We start from the raw sequence: 17,946 nt of genomic DNA on the forward strand, positions 1-17,946 counted from the left end.
AAAGGAGCCTGGCACCTTCCTCTTGGCACCTGCCTTGGAGATATTTCTATGGATTAATGAAATTGCCTCTCAGTTTTCTCTCCTGCAGACTCCCACAGTCTCTCCTCATCACAGAGATGCCCCAGACCCCTCCTCATCCTCGTGGCCTCTACTGGACACTCTCAATGGCTCCTCACCATGAGACACATCTCGGATTCCTCACAGCCCCTGTGGCTCTTTGAACACACCAAGTGCTGCTCAGGCTGCCCACGGTCCCAGCACTGTGGCAAAGGGCTGGAATGCACATCCCTGACTCCAAAAAAACCCTCAACACCAAAACAGAAATGTCAAAGAAACGTCAAGGAGCTTAATTGGTCACTCCCCAAAGGTGTGAGCTTGCTTAATCTTACACATGGATGCAGATTGCTGGGTTGGGTGTGACAAATATTGTTAAAATTGCAGACACACTGGGCTGTTCCTCGGCTGGTGTGGAGCAGGTTGTGGCTCTGACCTGGAACTACCACAGAGAGATGGGGATTTACTGACACTTTGGGTTTTATTCGTCTATTCAAGCACACCCTGAAAATTATTTCTGATTTCTATTTGCACTGAAATCCCTGACTGAGAGTCCAAACTCACACATAAAGAAAAAAACTGCAAAAAGTGGTGTCAGAAGTGGATTTTATTGTCTATTTGAGCACAGTCAGAAAATGATTTCTAACTTCTATTTGCACTGAAATCCCTGACTGGGCGTCCAAACTCAGATGTAAAAAGAGAAATGGTGAAAAAGTGGTGTGAGAAGTGGGTTTTATTTGTCTATTCCAGCACACACTGAAAATTATTTCTAATTGCAAACATACTGGGCTGTTCCTCAGCTGGTGTGGAGCAGGTTGTGGCTCTGACCTGGACCTACCACAGAGAGATGGGGATTTACTGATGCTTTGGGTTTTGTCTATTTGAGCACATCCTGCAAATTATTTCTGATTTCTATTTGCACTGAAATCCCTGACTGAGAGTCCAAACTCACACAGGAAGAAAAAAACTGCAAAAAAGTGGTGTCAGAAGTGGGTTTTATTTGTCTATTCCGGCCCACTCTGAAAATTGTTTCTAATTGCAAACACACGGGGCTGTTCCTCAGTCGTGGCTCTGACCTGGACCAACCACAGAGAGATGGGGATGTACTGATGCTTCAGATTTGATTCATCTATTCCAGCACACCCTGAAAATTATTTCTGATTTCTATTTGCACTGAAATCCCTGACTGAGAGTCCAAACTCACACGTAAAGAGAAAACCGGCAAAAAAGTGGTGTTGGAAGTGGGTTTTATTTGTCTATTGGAGCACAGTCAGAAAATGATTTCTAACTTCCATTTGCACTGAAATCCCTGACTGGGCGTCCAAACTCACACGTAAGGAAAAAAAGGCGCAAAATTGGTGTCAGAAGTGGGATTCGAACCCACGCCTCCATACGGAGACCAGAACACCCAACCCGCGCGGGGAAGGCGCGGCACGCCTTGAGTCTGGCGCCTTAGACCACTCGGCCATCCTGACACTGCGAGAGCGATTGCGGCGGGAGTGGCCTTAGTGCTGTGGCAGCCGCGCTCGGCGCTCTCTCCGCCTCTCCCCGCCCTCCAGCCCTCAGTCCGTGCCGGGCAGTGCCGCGCAGCCCCTGCAGAGCCGCTGCAGAGCCGGTGTAGCGGAGCGAGGAGGAGCCGCCGTTTCCCGGAGCCCGGCATTACCCACAGCCCCAGCTCTACCCACAGCCCGGCATTACCCACAGCCCCCGGCGGCGCCACTTCCGCCGCGCCCATCTTGTTCCCCGGCGCGGCCAAGGGCACGGACGGCTCCGCTCGCACCATGTTCCCCTCGGCCAGGGCCGCGCTCAGCCTCGCCGGTAAGGACGGGCCGGGGTGCAGGGGGTCCCTGGGGGTCTGTCCGGGCTGTGCCGGCCCCTCCCGGGCTGTGCTGTCCCTGGGCCCGCTCCGGACAGCGTCCTGAGGGCACCGCGGGGCCGGGGCGGCTCTGGCGTCCTTCGCATCCTGCTTTTCCCCTTTCTTTCTGTCTTTTTTATCTCCTAGTTGCTTTTTGACCTTGAGTTCCCTTCCGCGGTGCTTTCTTTTCTTGTAACTAAAGGTGCATCCAGATCTGGTAACCTGAGGCGACACAGTGTAGTTAATAACCGTAAAGGCCCTAAGCCTCATAATGACCATGTCTTCGTAAGGCCCATTAAGTTTACAATGGACCTGTCCTCACAACGACACATGTTGGTGGCATCCTCACAAAGACCAAGAACGTCATAAAGACACTGTCCTTTTCCCTTCCCTTCCCTTTTCCCTTCCCTTTTCCCTTCCCTTTTCCCTTCCCTTTTCCCTTCCCTTTTCCCTTCCCTTTTCCCTTCCCTTTTCCCTTCCCTTTTTCCTTCCCTTTCCCCAAACCTTCCCTTTCCCCAAACCTTCCGTTTCCCCAAACCTTCCCTTTCCCCAAACCGTCCCTTTCCCCAAACCTTCCCTTTCCCCAAACCTTCCCTTTCCCCAAACCTTCCCTTTTCCCTTCCCTTTTCCCAAACCTTCCCTTTTCCCTTCCCTCAAGGTTAAAGTCACCACTGATACAGATTCCCCAGTGCTTCATCTGGGCCTCTCAGATGTGGTTCAGGCTGTGCAGGGCCCGAGGTGCTTGCACTTAAACGTGTCTGGGTGGATATTCAGCCTTTCTTATGTTTAAAAAACCCCTTGTGCAGCCTCACAGAGCATATGAGGGCTCTAATAATATTATGGGTATTGCCATCATTTTCTCTGGTCATGGCTGGATAAACACAGCCCACCGACCTGGGACTAAAAGATTATAGTTTGTAAAGATTTTGTCCATGTCACTGTCCCATCAAGGGCTTTAAACACAGCTATAAACAATCTGTTTTGTAGCTGCTTTGATTCTTCAGTGCTGTCCTCTCCTTAATGTGGCCTTTATAGTGTACATTTATTATGTACATCATCTGAAGATTCCTTTCCATATTTTTGCTTTCTGTTGTTTATATCGTGCCCACAGTTATTTCCATTTCCTCCTTCACCTCCTTTAAAAAATCCTGAAGGAATGAGGAAGGTGTTACCCATACCTGCCATTTTCATCCTGAAAATGCTGATATTAATACCCTTTCTGACAGGATAGATGTTTGTATGTGGAAAGCTGAAAATGTCGAGTACTAAACAAAATATTTTCTTAGAGGAACAGGACTATTTAAAAGTGTCTTTGGGTTGATTTCTGTGCTTGTGTCTCCCACCCCTCAGCTCGTGGCATCCAGCACACCACGGTCAGGCAGGCCCATCGCAAGCACGAGCCCAACTTCCATGATAAATATGGAAACCTCGTCCTCCTGGGTGGAGCTGCTGTTTTCACCACTGTCTGGGGATATGTAAGTTGATTTTTTCACTGTTCAGTTGCTGTTCAAGCTGTTAAATGCAAAGGGGATTGAGTTTCATGAAGGCTTCTTTGGAATAACTGAAGTGGTCAGAATTTGGGAGCTGCTTATGTGAGTGAACAGGGATGTGAGAAAATAAAAGTTTTGTTAATTCACATCTTGATTTTGAGTTGTTACACAAAGTTCTGTGTCAATCTATTGCCTGTTTTGAAAATGTATGAGAAACACAAATGATTTCTGCTTTCCTTGGGATTTCTAACCCATACAAGTATTAGCAGAAAAATTTCTAGATTAAATACCAGTATGGTGATGGGATTTTAAATTCCAGATTCTTTGTGCTAAAAGGGGATATTTTTTAACAGAAAGCTGAAATATTTGAATACTCTTCAATATAAATATATTCCACTTGGTTTATTAGAAAATCAATGAGATGTCATGTTCTAATACACGAAATCTGACCTGGAAACAATAACAATCTGTCAGAAGGTTTCCTTGATTTCAGAGTTAGTAATGTTGGGTTTTATGCTCTTACAGGTGCTCACACAGCTTGGAATGGAGTGGGGCTTGTCACCTGTTGGCAGAATCACTCCAAGAGAATGGAGGGAGTGAAAGCCTCTGCTTCTGACACACTGGTCTGAACTTTCACCAAGAAAATGGTCCTGTAATGGCATTTGTTCCCTGATTACCACTTCTACAGTGGCATTCCTGGTCTAATAAACACCCAGAAACCTGTCTGGCTCTTCGAGGGTTCCTCTGTGCTCACAGTCTGCTCAAGTGTAAGAATTAGTATAAAAAATTAAACTAATTTTAGGTAGTCCCAGCTGTTCCTGCAAAGGACAAATCCAGGACTTCACTGAGTTGTCCACTGGGCCAGATGTGTGTGTAAATCAGCCTCCCTGCACTCCCCCTGCAGGGTGCACATCCCTTTACCTCTGACTTGTAATGGCAAAGTTGAGATCCCATTTTTTACCCACAAAAGGATTCTTATGTCTTGAATCACCCTGCCAGCAATTGCTTCTCTGTGAGGACTCTCAGAGTTGTGAGACATTAACTTCAGCTTTGAGTTGGCTCCACAGGCACCGTCCCTGCTCTGCTACTCGCTGGAGGGGAGAGAAATGGGACTTTCCTGTGAAGTCTTATGGAATTACAGAACGGTTTGGGGTGGAAGGGACCTGGGGGCCAGTCCTGTTGTAAGGCCCTGCTTCTGCATTTGACTGCTGTGTAGACTTGATTAATGTGGTGGGGAAAGAACTCTTGCTGGTATTTATCAGAGAATCCCAGGATGGTTTGGGTTGCAAGGGACCTTAAAACCCATCCAGTGCCACCCCCTGCCATGGGCAGGGACACCTCCCACTGTCCCAGGTTGCTCCAAGCCCTGTCCAACCTGACCTTGGACACTCCCAGGGAATTCTTGTGCACTCCAAATCTGTTAGGAAAGATGTGAGGTGTGTACAGGCTGTGTAAACCTCCGGGTCAGTCTGAATCCCTGAGCAGCACAGCGGTCCCCGTTTCTGATGCAGCGGAGCCGCGTGCAGTGCCGCGTTGGGAGCGGGGCCCTTCCCGAGCGCTGCGGGCCCTGCCGGGGCCGAGGGTTACTGCGGGAGCGGCCCCGCAGCACCGGGACGCGTTTGTTCCGCCGCGCCTGTCGCGATAACGCGACACCGAGCGCGACCGCGGCTGGCGGCGGTACCGCCCCGTCACGTGGGTGGGGCGCGCGTCGCTGGTCACGTGGCGCGGGGGGCGGGGAAAGGCCTGGCCGTGCCTGGGCCGGGAGCGCGGAACGGGGATCGGACCGGGGGATCGGACCGGGCTGTGCCCCCCGTGAGTGCGGAACGGGGATCGGAACGGGCTGTGCCCCCCGTGAGTGCGGAACGGGGATCGGAACGGGCTGTGCCCCCCGTGAGTGCGGAACGGGGATCGGAACGGGCTGTGCCCCCCGTGAGTGCGGAACGGGGAGAGGAACGGGGGGATCGGACCGGGCTGTGCCCCCGGTGAGTGCGGAACGGGGATCGGACCGGGGGATCGGACCGGGCTGTGCCCCCAGTGAGGGCGGAACGGGGATCCCGGTGAGTTCAGGGGGATCCCGGGGACTGCAGGGGGATCCCGCCGTGCTTGGTGAGTGCGGGGGGATTCCGGTGGGTGCGGGAGGATCCTGGTGGGTGCGGGGGGATCCCGGTGAGTTCAGGGGTATCCCGGTGGGTGCGGAGGGATCCCGGTGGGTGCGGGGGGATCCCGGTGAGTTCAGGGGTATCCCGGTGGGTGCAGGGGTATCCCGGTGGGTGCGGGGGGATCCCGGTGAGTTCAGGGGTATCCCGGTGGGTGCGGGGGGATCCCGGTGGGTGCGGGGGGTCCCCGCCGTGCCCGATCAGTCCGGAGCTCCCTCGGGGTCCCACAGCCCCGGTGCCCGGCAGGACGGGTGGGACGCGGTGCCGGGTCCGTGTGCCCCGAGGGGCGAGAGGGACCCGCTGGGGACGGGGCGGACCCCGCAGCCCCCTCAGCCCGGGCTGTGTGCGGGTCCCGGGTCTGTGTGCGGATCCCGGATCCATGTGCGCGTCCCGGGGCTGGGTGCGGGTCCCGGGGCTGGGTGCGGGTCCGTGTGCGGGTCCCGGGGTGGGTGCGGAGCTGGGTGCGGGTCTGTGTGCGGATCCCGGATCCATGTGCGGGTCCCGGGGCTGGGTGCGGGTCCATGTGCGGGTCCCGGCGTGGGTGCGGGGCTGGGTGCGGGTCCCGGGGTGGGTGCGGAGCTGGGTGCGGATCTGTGTGCGGATCCCGGATCCATGTGCGGGTCCCGAGGCTGTGTCCGGGTCCATGTGCGGGTCCCGGCGTGGGTGCGGGGCTGGGTGCGGGTCCCGGGGTGACGCAGTCTCGGTCTGTGCTCCGAGGTCTTTTTGCCACTTCTGAGCAGCTCAACTTGTCCCTGTGAAACATCTGACTTAGCGCTTTGCTTCTTGTCACCTTATGTCACCCAATGTCACCCTGTGTCACCCTGTGTCACCCTGTGTCACCCTATGTCACCCTGTGTCACCCTATGTCACCCTATGTCACCCTGTGTCACCCTGTGTCACCCTATGCCGGCTGCACCCTGTACTTCTTTTCCAGTGCTTTCATCAAAAGCAAACTCTGCAAAAGGACAGATAGTTATTTGTGATGCTTTGGGGTAAAATCTCGTGAAAATGAGCCAGAGCAAAACAGCTTTAAGTGTTGCCTCTCCTTGTGCTTATTCTGGAAATTGCACATCGTTAGTGTGAAGTTGCTTAAAATCTTTCATTGTGTTTCTGTACTTAAATACTCGCTGAATTGTGTTTCTGGATGTCAATAGGCCAAGATTTGATACTGTGGGAGGTGGTTGTGGGTGTTACAATGTCAGCACAAACACAATTCGATTAGAAATTAATAATTATGATGTATTTCCTTACAGAGGAAAGTCATGGAGCTCTTTGACTTCCCAGCAGGCAGATCAGGGAAGCAAAGTTAGCACTGCCTGTCATTGACTGTTTTATTCTTATTTTCTCTGTGCAATGCATTTCTCACTGTTGTGCCAAGTAGTTTGAGACTCAGCTGAAGAGTCAGGCCTTACATAACAAGAGCTTGTACATTATTTTTTATTCCTTATGATTATTCCAAGGGAACATTCTCCAAAAATCTGACCTGAAAAGTTGCTGGAAGGTCACGAGAAAGTAAAAGGTTTGCAAAGGGTTTCTCTCAAGTACTATAAAATTGTTAGAAACCAAGCAGAATGTTTTCAATATCTGCTTTTTTTCCCCACACAGTTGGTATAGAAATAAATTCCCTGAGAGCAATTTCCATGGTCTGCTGAGCAAGCAGGGCTTGTTAAAGTCTTGAGCAACACGAATTGCAGCCTCTTTAGGGCGTCACCTACTGTGACATTTATTACAGATACAGTTTCTCTCTCAATGATTAAACCTCATTCACATATCCGTGAGAATTTCCAGGATATCTCCTATCCAGGCACTCTTTCCAAAGGCTCTGTCTGCCCATGAACCCTTTAAAAGCTGGGTCTGTGCTGGGCATCACCTTTTGTGAGCCCGAGGGTGAGATGATGATGCAGCTTTTCCCCTTCTTGCTGCCCTTTGCTCTTTTCCTTTAGGGACAGCCACCTCTTTTTCCACTTGGTGTAATTAGTAATTTGGCCTTTCTGCTGCCAAAATAAAGTGAGCTAAGTAGCACTTGGCCATTTGGAAATTTAATAAAATCCAAAGGCTGTAATTAAACCCGACAGCTCCTGGTTCTGGTGTCTGTGTGACACTTACCCAGCTCTGACCTCTCTGAATTTCAGCTGCTGTAAATTATATATAAAAATACAGAATTATATACGGAATATATACACAGAAAGCTGGTGAAATCTGGAGCTGTGCACTGAGGCAGAGGCACAGTGTCCTTCCCAGCTGTGCTGCTGCCAGAACAGGCACGAAGTGTGTCCGTGGTCACTCTGTGCTGCCTGGGTTAGCTCAGGTTGGAATCACCAGAGTGTTTTCTGGGGGGTTTATTTCCTCTTTGCATTGCTTTGTGTTCATTTTTTAGTTTGTGTGGGTTTGGTTGGTTGGTTCTTTAATTTTATTTTTTTTTGAAAGTGTGAGTTTATGAATTTCTGAATTTCTTCACTTGCACTTCATCCAACCTTATTTGCCTCAGATATTTCACTTACAGTGACTGCTATTGGCACATCCCAGAAAAACACTGGGATGAATCTGAGTGTCTGTTACCTGGTGCTTTTTCACTGTTGGATTTCCCTTTCCATGGGAAGACATTCCTGTTGAAAGGAGAAATTTCTTTCAGTTGTTTCCTTGACTTCATAGCAACATTACCTGACTTTCTCCAAGAAAATGAAACTCAATAGAGAGCTGTTAAACTGGAGGGGAACTGCCATTTCTTTGTATTGTCAAACCCTAAAATTCTTTATTAAGTGATGGTATGGGTGTTTTATACATGGACCAATGCATTGAATAAGATAAAACCTTTCTTTCTTTTTCTTTCTTTCTTTCTTTCTTTCTTTCTTTCTTTCTTTCTTTCTTCTGCAGAGCCCTCCTGCCCTCCAGCAGCTCGACACTCCCTCCCAACTTGGTGTCATCAGCAAATTTGCTGATGATGGACTCAATCCCCTCATCTAAATCATCAGTAAAGATGTTAAACAGTTCTGTATGTCTGTAATGTGTGAATATTTCTACACAAATATTTGTGAGTGTTTCCAGTAACTTCTCAGAGCAGGTGAGAAGTGAGATCTGTATTCACTCTTCAGGTGGAATTGTCTTATTTCTGCCCTTAGCAAAGATGAGATCTTATTTCATTTATTGGAAAAGTCACTAATTCCCACTTTTATACTGTCTTTACTTCTTGTTTATTAAGTTTCAACATTCAGTTTTATGCATTAGGGGGGAAAACCTGTTTCTCTGATGAAACTTCCTGGTGTTCTTGCGTGGTTTGTGGCACATCTCAAAGTGAAAGCAGAAACTTCCAGACCTTCTGTAAGAGGGAACAGCTTGGAAATGTCACTAAGGAGGAAGAAAATTAATTTTACTAACCATTGTTAACATAATTTGGTTTTCCAAGATAAGTCCTAAGGATAAAAAATCAAGTTAAGCAAGTCTTAACTTCAGGTTTGCAATCAGCCATCACATTTTGCTGTTTCTGCCATTGCATCCAGACATGAGCTGGGATTGTTTTCCTGGTCTTTGGAAAAATAATGCAAATGTTCAAAATCTTAGAGAAAAAATCTGGAAATCACTTCTTTTACCTTCTTTCCCTCTCAGTCACTGAACAGGTTATACATTGGGCAAACAAAGTCCTTTGCAGTAGCATTTTTACAAATTAATTTTATTTAAGTAATTTTTTTCTGGCCATGTTTTTAAGAGCAATAATAATAATGATAATAATGATAATAATGATAATGATGATGATAATAATAATAATAATAATAATAATAATAATAATAATATAATGAGTATCTTTCTGTAGAGCTTTCCTCAGATATTGTCATTTACTAGAGTTAAAAGGGGTTAAATATGATATTTGTTAAATCACAGACTCATGGAAGGGTTTGGGTTCCAACCAAAGCATGGGCACACCTTGCACTGCATTTACATCCCTGTTTTGATTTCAGGCTTTGTGAACTGATTTGAGAACTGACATCTGATTGTTTTCAGCCCACAGCAATGAGAAGATTTGAGTAGAACTTCCCAATGGAGGCCAAGTCCGTGTTCATCAGCGTGGGGGGCATGACCTGCCCCTCCTGCGTGCAGAGCATTGAGCAGCACCTTGGGAGGCTGGATGGGATCCTGAGCATTAAAGTGAGTCCCACTGTCACTGCTCCTTTTTGTGAGAAACCACAATAAACTGTGCCCCAAGGGAGGAAAATAATGTGGGAAGAGCATGTTGGGAACCTTTCAGGGGAAGCTGATGTTGGAGATGCATTAGTGTATTTCTGGTGCATGAGAGGAAAACAAGTGTTTGCTTTATTGCTGTGCTGGTTTAAAGGTGAACCAGCAGGAGAAAGGAATCCAAAACAAGAGAGATTATAAGTCAGAGTTACAATTTAATAACAATATTACAATAAATGCAATGGCACAAAGAGAAATTGGGTTTAACCCCCAACCCCAGCAGTGTAACCCACCCCCTGGGGCACAAACACAGGGGGGTTTGGTGGCCCCTGTGCTGAGCCCCACGTGGTTCCCCCAAGTCCAAAGGAAAAGGAAGGGACAAACCTGTTGGTGCAGATGATGGCACAGTCTGGTGGAGAGTGGTGGGCTCCTCCTGGCCAGGGTCTGCTCCTCCTCTGGATCCCACCAGTGGTTCCCCAAGTCCCCAAACCCCAAGATTGTCTCCCCTCAGGTTTGGGTGGGAGCCCCCAGTGCCTCCCCCAGGGCAGGGAGTTCCACACTGGGGGATCTGACTCTGGCAGTCAGGGGGGATTTTGGAATGGTTGCTGGCCCATGGGCAGAGCTGAGCCCTCAGGTGGGTGTGGAGGTGCCAAGGAGTCCCTGCAGGGCAGTTCTCCCAGCTCCTCTGCCAGGCTTCTTTCCCAGCCAGCTCCCAGCCTGAGGGCTCAGCTGTGCCCTGGGCAGCTGCTGCCAATGGGCCATTGGGAACAGTTGCTGGGCAATGGCCCAGAGGGTTTAGAATGCACAGCTTTGGTCACACCCACCCAGGGATAAACTGGTCCCACCTGCTGAACTGGGACAACTGCAGTGGGAGCTGAGCCATTATATTTTGCTCTTAATTTTCTGCTTTACAGTTAATTCAGTATTGTGGAGTAAGTGGGAAAAAAATAAAATAAAAAATGCAAGAACAGGAGGGTTTAAAATAAAATAAAACAAAAGCCTTAGAACTTACACTGTTAAAAAAAAGAGAGCTGTCCTTGCCTCTCATGCTGCACAAATGTCAGTGTTTGCTCAGAAGCCTCCAGGTCTTTTCTGTCCAGCTGATGGTGCACAGAAGTCACTGCACAGGCTCAGATGTGTCTGTGGGTTGAGGTGTCCAGGTCATTGTGAGGTGGTTGACTTGCCATGAAGAAAAAGCTGTTCTGTTGTGGTCTGTGAAATAAGAGTGGCAGGAAATCCAGGTGACACAGGAAACTCCTGGTAGGTCTTTCAGGCACTGGAAGTTTCCTTTCCTTTGTACTGTCCATGAGGAAATGAGAGAAAGGGCAGCAGAACTGTAACCTTGAACTGCTCAGAGCTCAAGATTTGCCCTAATCCAGGTTTCCTTGGCCTGCCTTGATCTTAAATTTTTTCTTAGCTTGGGTGACATATCAGTATTTTGTTAGTATTTTTTTTTTTGTCATGGACAGAATAGTGGACTGTGGAGTATTCCATGGTGAGCTGATTATCCCTGTTCAATACATCATTTTACAGTAGTTTTATTAATGGAAACAATTTGAAGTCTGGGTGGAAGGAATCTGTGGTAGAAAGAACAGCCCTACCAACACCAGCAACAGGAAAGCACAAAGTTTAATTTTTTATTTAGCCCCTGTGTCCTGAAAACATGCTGGAACATTCTGTAGTGGCTGATTTTACTCCAAAGAAAGCAGTATCTTCTTGGTTTCATCAAAAATTAATTTCTGTTGTAGTGGGAATGCCTTAGATGAACACCTGCCATGCAGGGTGGGTGTGCTCAGCACCTGGAGCTGGTTTTGGGGGGGTTGTTGTGCTGCACTTGCCCTGCAGAGGCACCAGATGCATCATTGCAGTTTCCCTTTGCCTGAAGTTCATGCAAACACAGGGAAATTTTGGTAAAGAGCAGCAATATGTAATTTTTCCTCTTCCTTCTGTGTGTCTGTGGTGCTCTGACACCAGAGCTTGGAGCTCTCTGTGCATGGTCAGACAGTCCCTGGGGGTCTGCAGTGAAAGCAGTGAATGCCCCTGTTGCTAATTCTGCACAGGCCCATAATTGGGACAGAAATGGGGAGAGGTGCTGCTTCTTAAAATGATTTAACTCATCTAATGTAATCATGACTGTGATGTTTAGGTTGTACCTTTGCCCAGAGGAAAGATGGAATTGGATTGATAATGTGTTGGGAGCACCGTTTTTTCCTTTTGGAAACTGCAATTATTGTGTTTGATGTATCATCCCTTGGGAGCAAATTAAATTGGGGGTACTTGTACCATCTGATGGGAAAGGTCAGGACCAAATCAGGATGTCTCTGGATCACCAAAATGTACAGAGAGAGGAAAAACTTCTTCTTTAATGTTTGTCATACCCCAGGTTTTGTAACTGACTTTTGTTCAGTGAGGTCTGATGCAGGTTTTGCTCACAAGTTCCCAGCCTGTGCCTCCCATGCCTGGAAATACTGAGCTCCTTTCACTGCTTCTTAAAGCTGTGGGTTTTTTCAAGGAGTGTTTTCTTCCAACCCTGTAGCCTGAGGGTAATAACCACTAACTGCATTAGAATTACTGCTGACTGATTCCAGTTTTTTCTGTGGGCTTTTTTGCCTTAGGGAGTGAATTGGGTTAGTCATCCTAATTCAGGAGAATTTGGCTCCAGGAGTTTCATTAAATGCATTGGTGCTGTCTGGGTGTTGTAAGTAAAAGTGGCCAGACAGACCTGGAAAGGATTCTGAAATGGGGAGTAGGGGCTGGGATCTGTTTTTTCCAGCCCAGTTGTTGCACAAAAGAGAAGTCACTCAGTGGTGGCTGCTGGTTTGGCTTTGCCCCTCAAGGTGAGGAGTGAGGGAGAAAGTTAATGCTGGATGAGTGTTACTAATATTTGCAAGTAAACACAATTTCTAGTCTGATGTAGTATCAGTTCTCAACCCTTTGTGTTGCAGTTTGCTCAATGGTTGTGTTTGTTGCCTCCCAAGGTCTCTCTGGAGGAGAAGAATGCCATGATCATTTATGACTCCAAGCTCCAGACTCCAGTGACCCTGCAGGAAGCCATCTATGACATGGGATTTGATGCCACACTGGCTGACTCGGACCCACAGCCTGTTGCACCTGACTCTGTTTCCCTGAGCATCCCTGCCCAGGCAGCCCTGACTGCCAGGCAGGTCTGTGCCACCCTGCTGAGGAACAGAGGCATCCTGGGCATCAAAGTGTCCTCTGACCAAAGAACCGCAGTGGTGACCTTCGTTCCCTCCATCATCAATGCCAGGCAGATCGTCCAGATGGTCCCAGGAGTGGATTTGAGTGTCTCAGCAGCAGAGGGGCCCCCTGGATGGTGGGGAGATTCCTGCTGGGCTCAGGAGAGCAGCGTCCTGCTGCGCCTCAGGGTGGAGGGCATGACCTGCCACTCCTGCACCAGCACCATCGAGGGCAGGCTGGGAAAGCTGCAGGGCATCCAGCGGGTCAGAGGTAAAACCTTGGGGTGTCTCCTTGGACACTGGGGTTGGCCATCCCGTTCTGATGGGATTCTGGAGGTGCCTTGGGTTGGCATGAGGGAGATGAGTGTGGGACTGTTTGTGGTACTGGGTGTTTAATTTGGACTAAGTGAAGAAAGGGGACAAAAAAGAGAGGTGGTGGATTCCCCATCCCTGGAGGTTTTTCAACTGAGCTTGGCCGTGGCACTGAGTGCCATGATCTGGTAAAGGGACTGGAGTTGGACCAAGGGTTGGACTTGATGATCTCAGTGGTCTTTTCCAGCCCAATCCATTCTATGATTCTGTGATAAATTGCACAGAGGCTGTTGCTGTCAGTGTGACAGTGCTCAGTGGTGGCTTTGTATCTTGGTAGGGAGCCTGGAGTAGTTGTGCTTTGTAATTTTATTACCAGTTATAGAAATCTCTAATACCAAATGTCTTCTTTATGTTTTAGTTTAAATTAGTTTATCTTTCTGGTTAAATTAAAAATTTATTTTGCCACATAGGAAAGGCAAGATCAACTTGCCTGTATAATTAGCTGTGGCATAAATGTACCACAACAGAACCTAATAAAAGGATAAATTTGGTAAGGAGTAGTGATGCAAAAACATGAGGAAAAGAGGAGTTAAAAATTGTTGGGGTACTAGACAAAAAATGGTTGAAGAACTTAGTTTTTAAAAATTCCCAAATCAGTGCAATCTCCTTTCTGTTGCAGTTACATCTCTGACCATTTGAAGTGTTCTTGGAAAGCCTTGATAAGATCTGTTGATATGCTTATTATGCAGTAACACATACTTTTATTCAGTGATCTCATTGGTTAATTGATTTTATTGGTTACATTCCAGTGTCTCTGGACAATCAGGAAGCTGCTGTTGTCTACCAGCCTCATCTAATCACAGCAGAAGAAGTCAAACATCAGATTGAAGCAGCAGGTTTCACAGCATCCTTCAAAAAGCAGCCCAGGCCCCTGCAGCTGGGTGGGATTGACCTGGAGAGGCTGAGGAATGCTGAGCCCAGGGGCTCTGGGGCAGCACACAGGGAGAGCCCCAGTGGGAGCAGGACTGTGGTGTTCAGGGTGGATGGGATGCACTGCAGCTCCTGTGTCCTCAACATCCAGAGCACCATCTCAGCACTCCCTGCAGTCACAGGGGTTGTTGTCTCACTGGAGAAGAAATCTGCTGTTATCAACTATAACCCAAACTCAATTAGCACAGACAGGCTGAGGGAAGCCATAGAGGCTGTGTCTCCCCAGACCTTCAGGGTCAGCCTTGCTGAGGAGGATGAAGATGGACTTTTCCCTGTGCTGGCATCTCCACTGAAACCTCCTCCCCCAGCTCTGAGAGATCCCAGCCAGCCCCTCACTCAGGTGGTTGTGATCAATATTGAGGGCATGACCTGCAGCTCCTGTGTGCAATCCATCGAGGGGGTCATAGCCCAGAAGCCAGGGGTGAAATCTGTCCATGTCTCCCTCTCCAATGGAAATGGGACCATAGAATATGACCCTCTGCAAACCAGCCCAGAAGCCCTGCAGTCCTCAATAGAGGAGATGGGATTTGATGCATCTTTGCCAGGTAATGAGGTATTAAACTTTGAAATGCAAAAGGATTGTCCAGTTTTGTTTAGTATTTGATGAAGTTCAGCAGCTGACACACACTTTGTGCTTGCTAAGTGGAAATTTCCATCTTCTCTGCCAGTGAGATAATCAGAGAGATGTGCACAGCCTTTAATACATCAGATTAATTAAAGTGATTGAGATGCCTGGAAATAGAAATGTCAGGTAAATACTCATGTTCAACTACTGTTCCTGTTTGCTGCTTTATAATATTCATGGCATGAGTATGGGATTGGAGCTTTGCCAGCTGTGAAGAATATTATGGATTGCTGTGCTGAAGTTCCTTCAATATTGAATTATCTAAGGCTGTGCAGTAACTGGTGAAGGGAGATTTAACCAGGCTCAGGCATGACAGAAGTGACAAGAGTCTGAAGAGTGTGGACATGACTGAAATGTTAAAATGATGCTGCTGTGGGAGAACCCCAGTGAGCAGCTCAGCACCACCCACACACTTGCTCAACCCCATGGTGGGAGGGGAAAGAGAAGGGTGAAAGGCTTGTGAATTAGATAAAGGTAAGTTTAATAGATAAAGCAAAAGTTGCCCCTGCAAGCAAAGCAAGGAAATAATTTGTTATTTCCCATGGGCAGGCAGATGTTTATCCATCCTTGTGTTGCCTGTCCTGGCTGTGCCCCTCCCAAATTCCTGTGCAGCCCCAGCTCCATCAGGTGTTAATAGAAAGAGGAGCCTCCTGGGGGGGACAGGGAAGCTGCACTTTTGATTCAGGGAGATTAAATATTGATACATACAGAACGTGGGCTTTTTTGTGGCAATAACTGAAGAAGGAATTGGGTGCTCCCATTTAATTCCTTCCACCCTGGGGCTCCTGAGCAATCACAGCATTCCCTGGCTTGCTGTGAGGAGCAGCTCTCCCTGGATTGCTGGGAGGAGCAGCTCTCCCTGGATTGCTGTGAGGAGCAGCATTCCCTGGATTGCTGTGAGGAGCAGCTCTCCCTGGATTGATGTGAGGAGCAGCTCTCCCTGGATTGATGTGAGGAGCAGCTCTCCCTGGATTGCTGGAGAAGCAGCTCTCCCTGGATTGCTGTGAGGAGCAGCATTCCCTGGATTACTGTGAGGAGCAGCATTCCCTGGATTGCTGTGAGGAGCAGCTCTCCCTGGATTGCTGTGAGGAGCAGCTCTCCCTGGATTGCTGTGAGGAGCAGCATTCCCTGGATTGCTGTGAGGAGCAGCATTCCCTGGATTGCTGTGAGGAGCAGCTCTCCCTGGATTGCTGTGAGGAGCAGCTCTCCCTGGATTGCTGGAGGAGCAGCTCTCCCTGGATTGCTGTGAGGAGCAGCTCTCCCTGGATTGCTGGAGGAGCAGCTCTCCCTGGATTGCTGTGAGGAGCAGCTCTCCCTGGATTGCTGGAGGAGCAGCATTCCCTGGATTGCTGTGAGGAGCAGCTCTCCCTGGATTGCTGGAGGAGCAGCTCTCCCTGGATTGCTGTGAGGAGCAGCTCTCCCTGGATTGCTGTGAGGAGCAGCATTCCCTGGATTGCTGTGAGGAGCAGCATTCCCTGGATTGCTGTGAGGAGCAGCTCTCCCTGGATTGCTGTGAGGAGCAGCTCTCCCTGGATTGCTGTGAGGAGCAGCTCTCCCTGGATTGCTGTGAGGAGCAGCTCTCCCTGGATTGCTGTGAGGAGCAGCATTCCCTGGATTGCTGTGAGGAGCAGCATTCCCTGGATTGCTGGAGGAGCAGCTGTCTCTGCTTCCACTGCACTTTTGTCTAAGGGCAAAATCATGGACTTTGCTTATGAAACATACTTACAAATTCAGCTTTGTGCCCCAGGTAAAGTCACACAATTTTATAATTGTGTGTAAAATTAAGGTTGCAATGCAGAGGTTCCACTTACAGCCTAGAGAAGAGGACCAAGGATGTGCAGAAGGACAAAGACAATGAGGAGAGGCAAAACTAAAAACAGTCACAAGACAGTGAGTTAATCAGTGGCCCAACCCTTTGTCTAGTTTTCTTTTGCTGACTCTTGACTGACAAACAGGTGGATGGATCTGATGGCCAAGGCACATCCAATTCCATTTTCAGTGTCTGTAACTCAGCTCACACTCAGGGCAGTGGCTGCTCACGAGGTCATGATCTGTCATCTCCTTTCCAGCCAAGGCAGAGCTGCCCGTGGCCAAAGCTCAGCCCTCCCCTGAAGCACAGCTGGACTCCCACAAACCTGAGCCACCCTCCAAGGTGCCCCCAGCCCACCCCAGGAGGCAGGAGGCCAAGACCATCTCCAAGTGCTACGTGCAGGTGACAGGAATGACGTGTGCGTCGTGCGTGGCCAACATCGAGAGGAACCTGAGGAGGGAGGATGGTAAGAGGAGTGTCAGTGTGAGCTGCTGCATTTCTGTGTCTTTGTTCTGGAGGATCCTTCTGGCTTTTGCACTGTGGTTTTCATGGGTGGGTTGTCAGGAGGAGGACATTGCAGGTGCTCCAGGGGTGGGAACAGCCTGCTCACCTCACCCAGGCTCGGTGGTGCTGCTTTATGGAGGTGCTGACCAGACACTGCCCTTGGAAAAACAGCACCTGAGTGCCCCAAAGAGTACAGGGATCAAAATTTGAAAGGAGGACAAATCTTTCCCACTGGAGGGAGGTGCCCAGGTGTGCAGCTGAAAGGCAGAAGCAGCTGTGTGCAAGGGAGGGAGTTATTAGAGAGGGACAGTATTAGTGTGGATTAAAGAGACTCAGGTTAATTTTAGCTCTGGCAGTCAGGGCATTTATGTCTGTCTGTTTGCAGGAGCATGACTGTGATGTAACAAAGAGTCATTAATGCAGACTTGGTTTAATTACTGTAATGAAGGTAGATGTGTTCCAGGTTAATCTGAATTTTAATTTTTTCATCCTAGAAAATGGATGAAGGAAAGTCATTTCAGTGTACAACAGAATTGATGGTTACACCTGCCCCTTCTCATGCATCTTCTTCCTTGAAGAAAAGGCTTCTAGAAATGATAAATGCAGATCAGAAAAATCTATAGCACTGTATTTTAGAAGAACCTCTTTGGAGTTCTTGGTTAGGGTTAGGGTAAGAGAGTTAGAGCATCTTTTCATGTAGCATGGACAGAATGTTTGTAATTATCCTATTACAAACCTGCCACTCAGGGGAGCAATGCTTTGTCTGTCCCACCTACACTCAGA

The 17,946-nt window shown here is 48.5% G+C and overlaps 2 protein-coding genes and 1 non-coding gene across 10 annotated transcripts in view; 2 read left to right on the forward strand and 1 right to left on the reverse strand.

The window, feature by feature from the left end:
- Positions 1-1,413: 1,413 nt before the first annotated feature.
- On the reverse strand, positions 1,414-1,529 carry TRNAL-CAA (transfer RNA leucine (anticodon CAA)). Its single transcript has 2 exons — positions 1,492-1,529; positions 1,414-1,459 (listed from the first exon to the last, which is right to left on the reverse strand). It is a non-coding gene; the product is annotated as a tRNA-Leu (tRNA).
- Positions 1,530-1,628: 99 nt separating this feature from the next.
- Positions 1,629-4,122, forward strand: COX7B (cytochrome c oxidase subunit 7B). Its single transcript, XM_071569274.1, has 3 exons — positions 1,629-1,872; positions 3,260-3,384; positions 3,925-4,122. The coding sequence occupies exons 1-3, from the start codon at positions 1,836-1,838 to the stop codon at positions 3,997-3,999; spliced, it is 237 nt and encodes a 78-aa protein (XP_071425375.1). The 5' UTR covers positions 1,629-1,835; the 3' UTR covers positions 4,000-4,122.
- A 1,008-nt stretch (positions 4,123-5,130) lies between these two features.
- The window catches only part of ATP7A (ATPase copper transporting alpha), a 38,255-nt gene continuing 25,439 nt past the window's right edge, over positions 5,131-17,946 (forward strand). Inside the window, exons 1-6 of one of the 8 annotated variants that reach the window (XM_071569701.1) lie at positions 5,131-5,328; positions 8,430-8,616; positions 9,552-9,695; positions 12,704-13,193; positions 14,044-14,769; positions 16,919-17,125. In XM_071569701.1, the coding sequence (XP_071425802.1) occupies positions 9,588-9,695; positions 12,704-13,193; positions 14,044-14,769; positions 16,919-17,125 (1,531 nt within the window). In that variant the 5' untranslated portion in view covers positions 5,131-5,328; positions 8,430-8,616; positions 9,552-9,587. Of the gene's footprint in view, positions 5,457-8,429; positions 8,617-9,551; positions 9,696-12,703; positions 13,194-14,043; positions 14,770-16,918; positions 17,126-17,946 lie in introns of all 8 variants that reach the window. The other 7 variants (XM_071569706.1, XM_071569703.1, XM_071569702.1 and 4 more) reach the window with 7 other exon arrangements.

Source organism: Pithys albifrons, chromosome 14 (genome assembly GCF_047495875.1).
Source record: "Pithys albifrons albifrons isolate INPA30051 chromosome 14, PitAlb_v1, whole genome shotgun sequence".
Classification (NCBI taxonomy): Eukaryota; Metazoa; Chordata; class Aves; order Passeriformes; family Thamnophilidae; genus Pithys; species Pithys albifrons.

Excerpts from the sequence above, each read along its gene's own strand:
- COX7B (XM_071569274.1), top strand. The coding sequence starts at position 1,836 with ATGTTCCCCTCGGCCAGGGCCGCGCTCAGCCTCGCCG. Across the intron at positions 1,873-3,259 it reads GGCCGCGCTCAGCCTCGCCG|CTCGTGGCATCCAGCACACC; the intron begins GTAAGGACGGGC and ends CCCACCCCTCAG. Across the intron at positions 3,385-3,924 it reads TCACCACTGTCTGGGGATAT|GTGCTCACACAGCTTGGAAT; the intron begins GTAAGTTGATTT and ends ATGCTCTTACAG.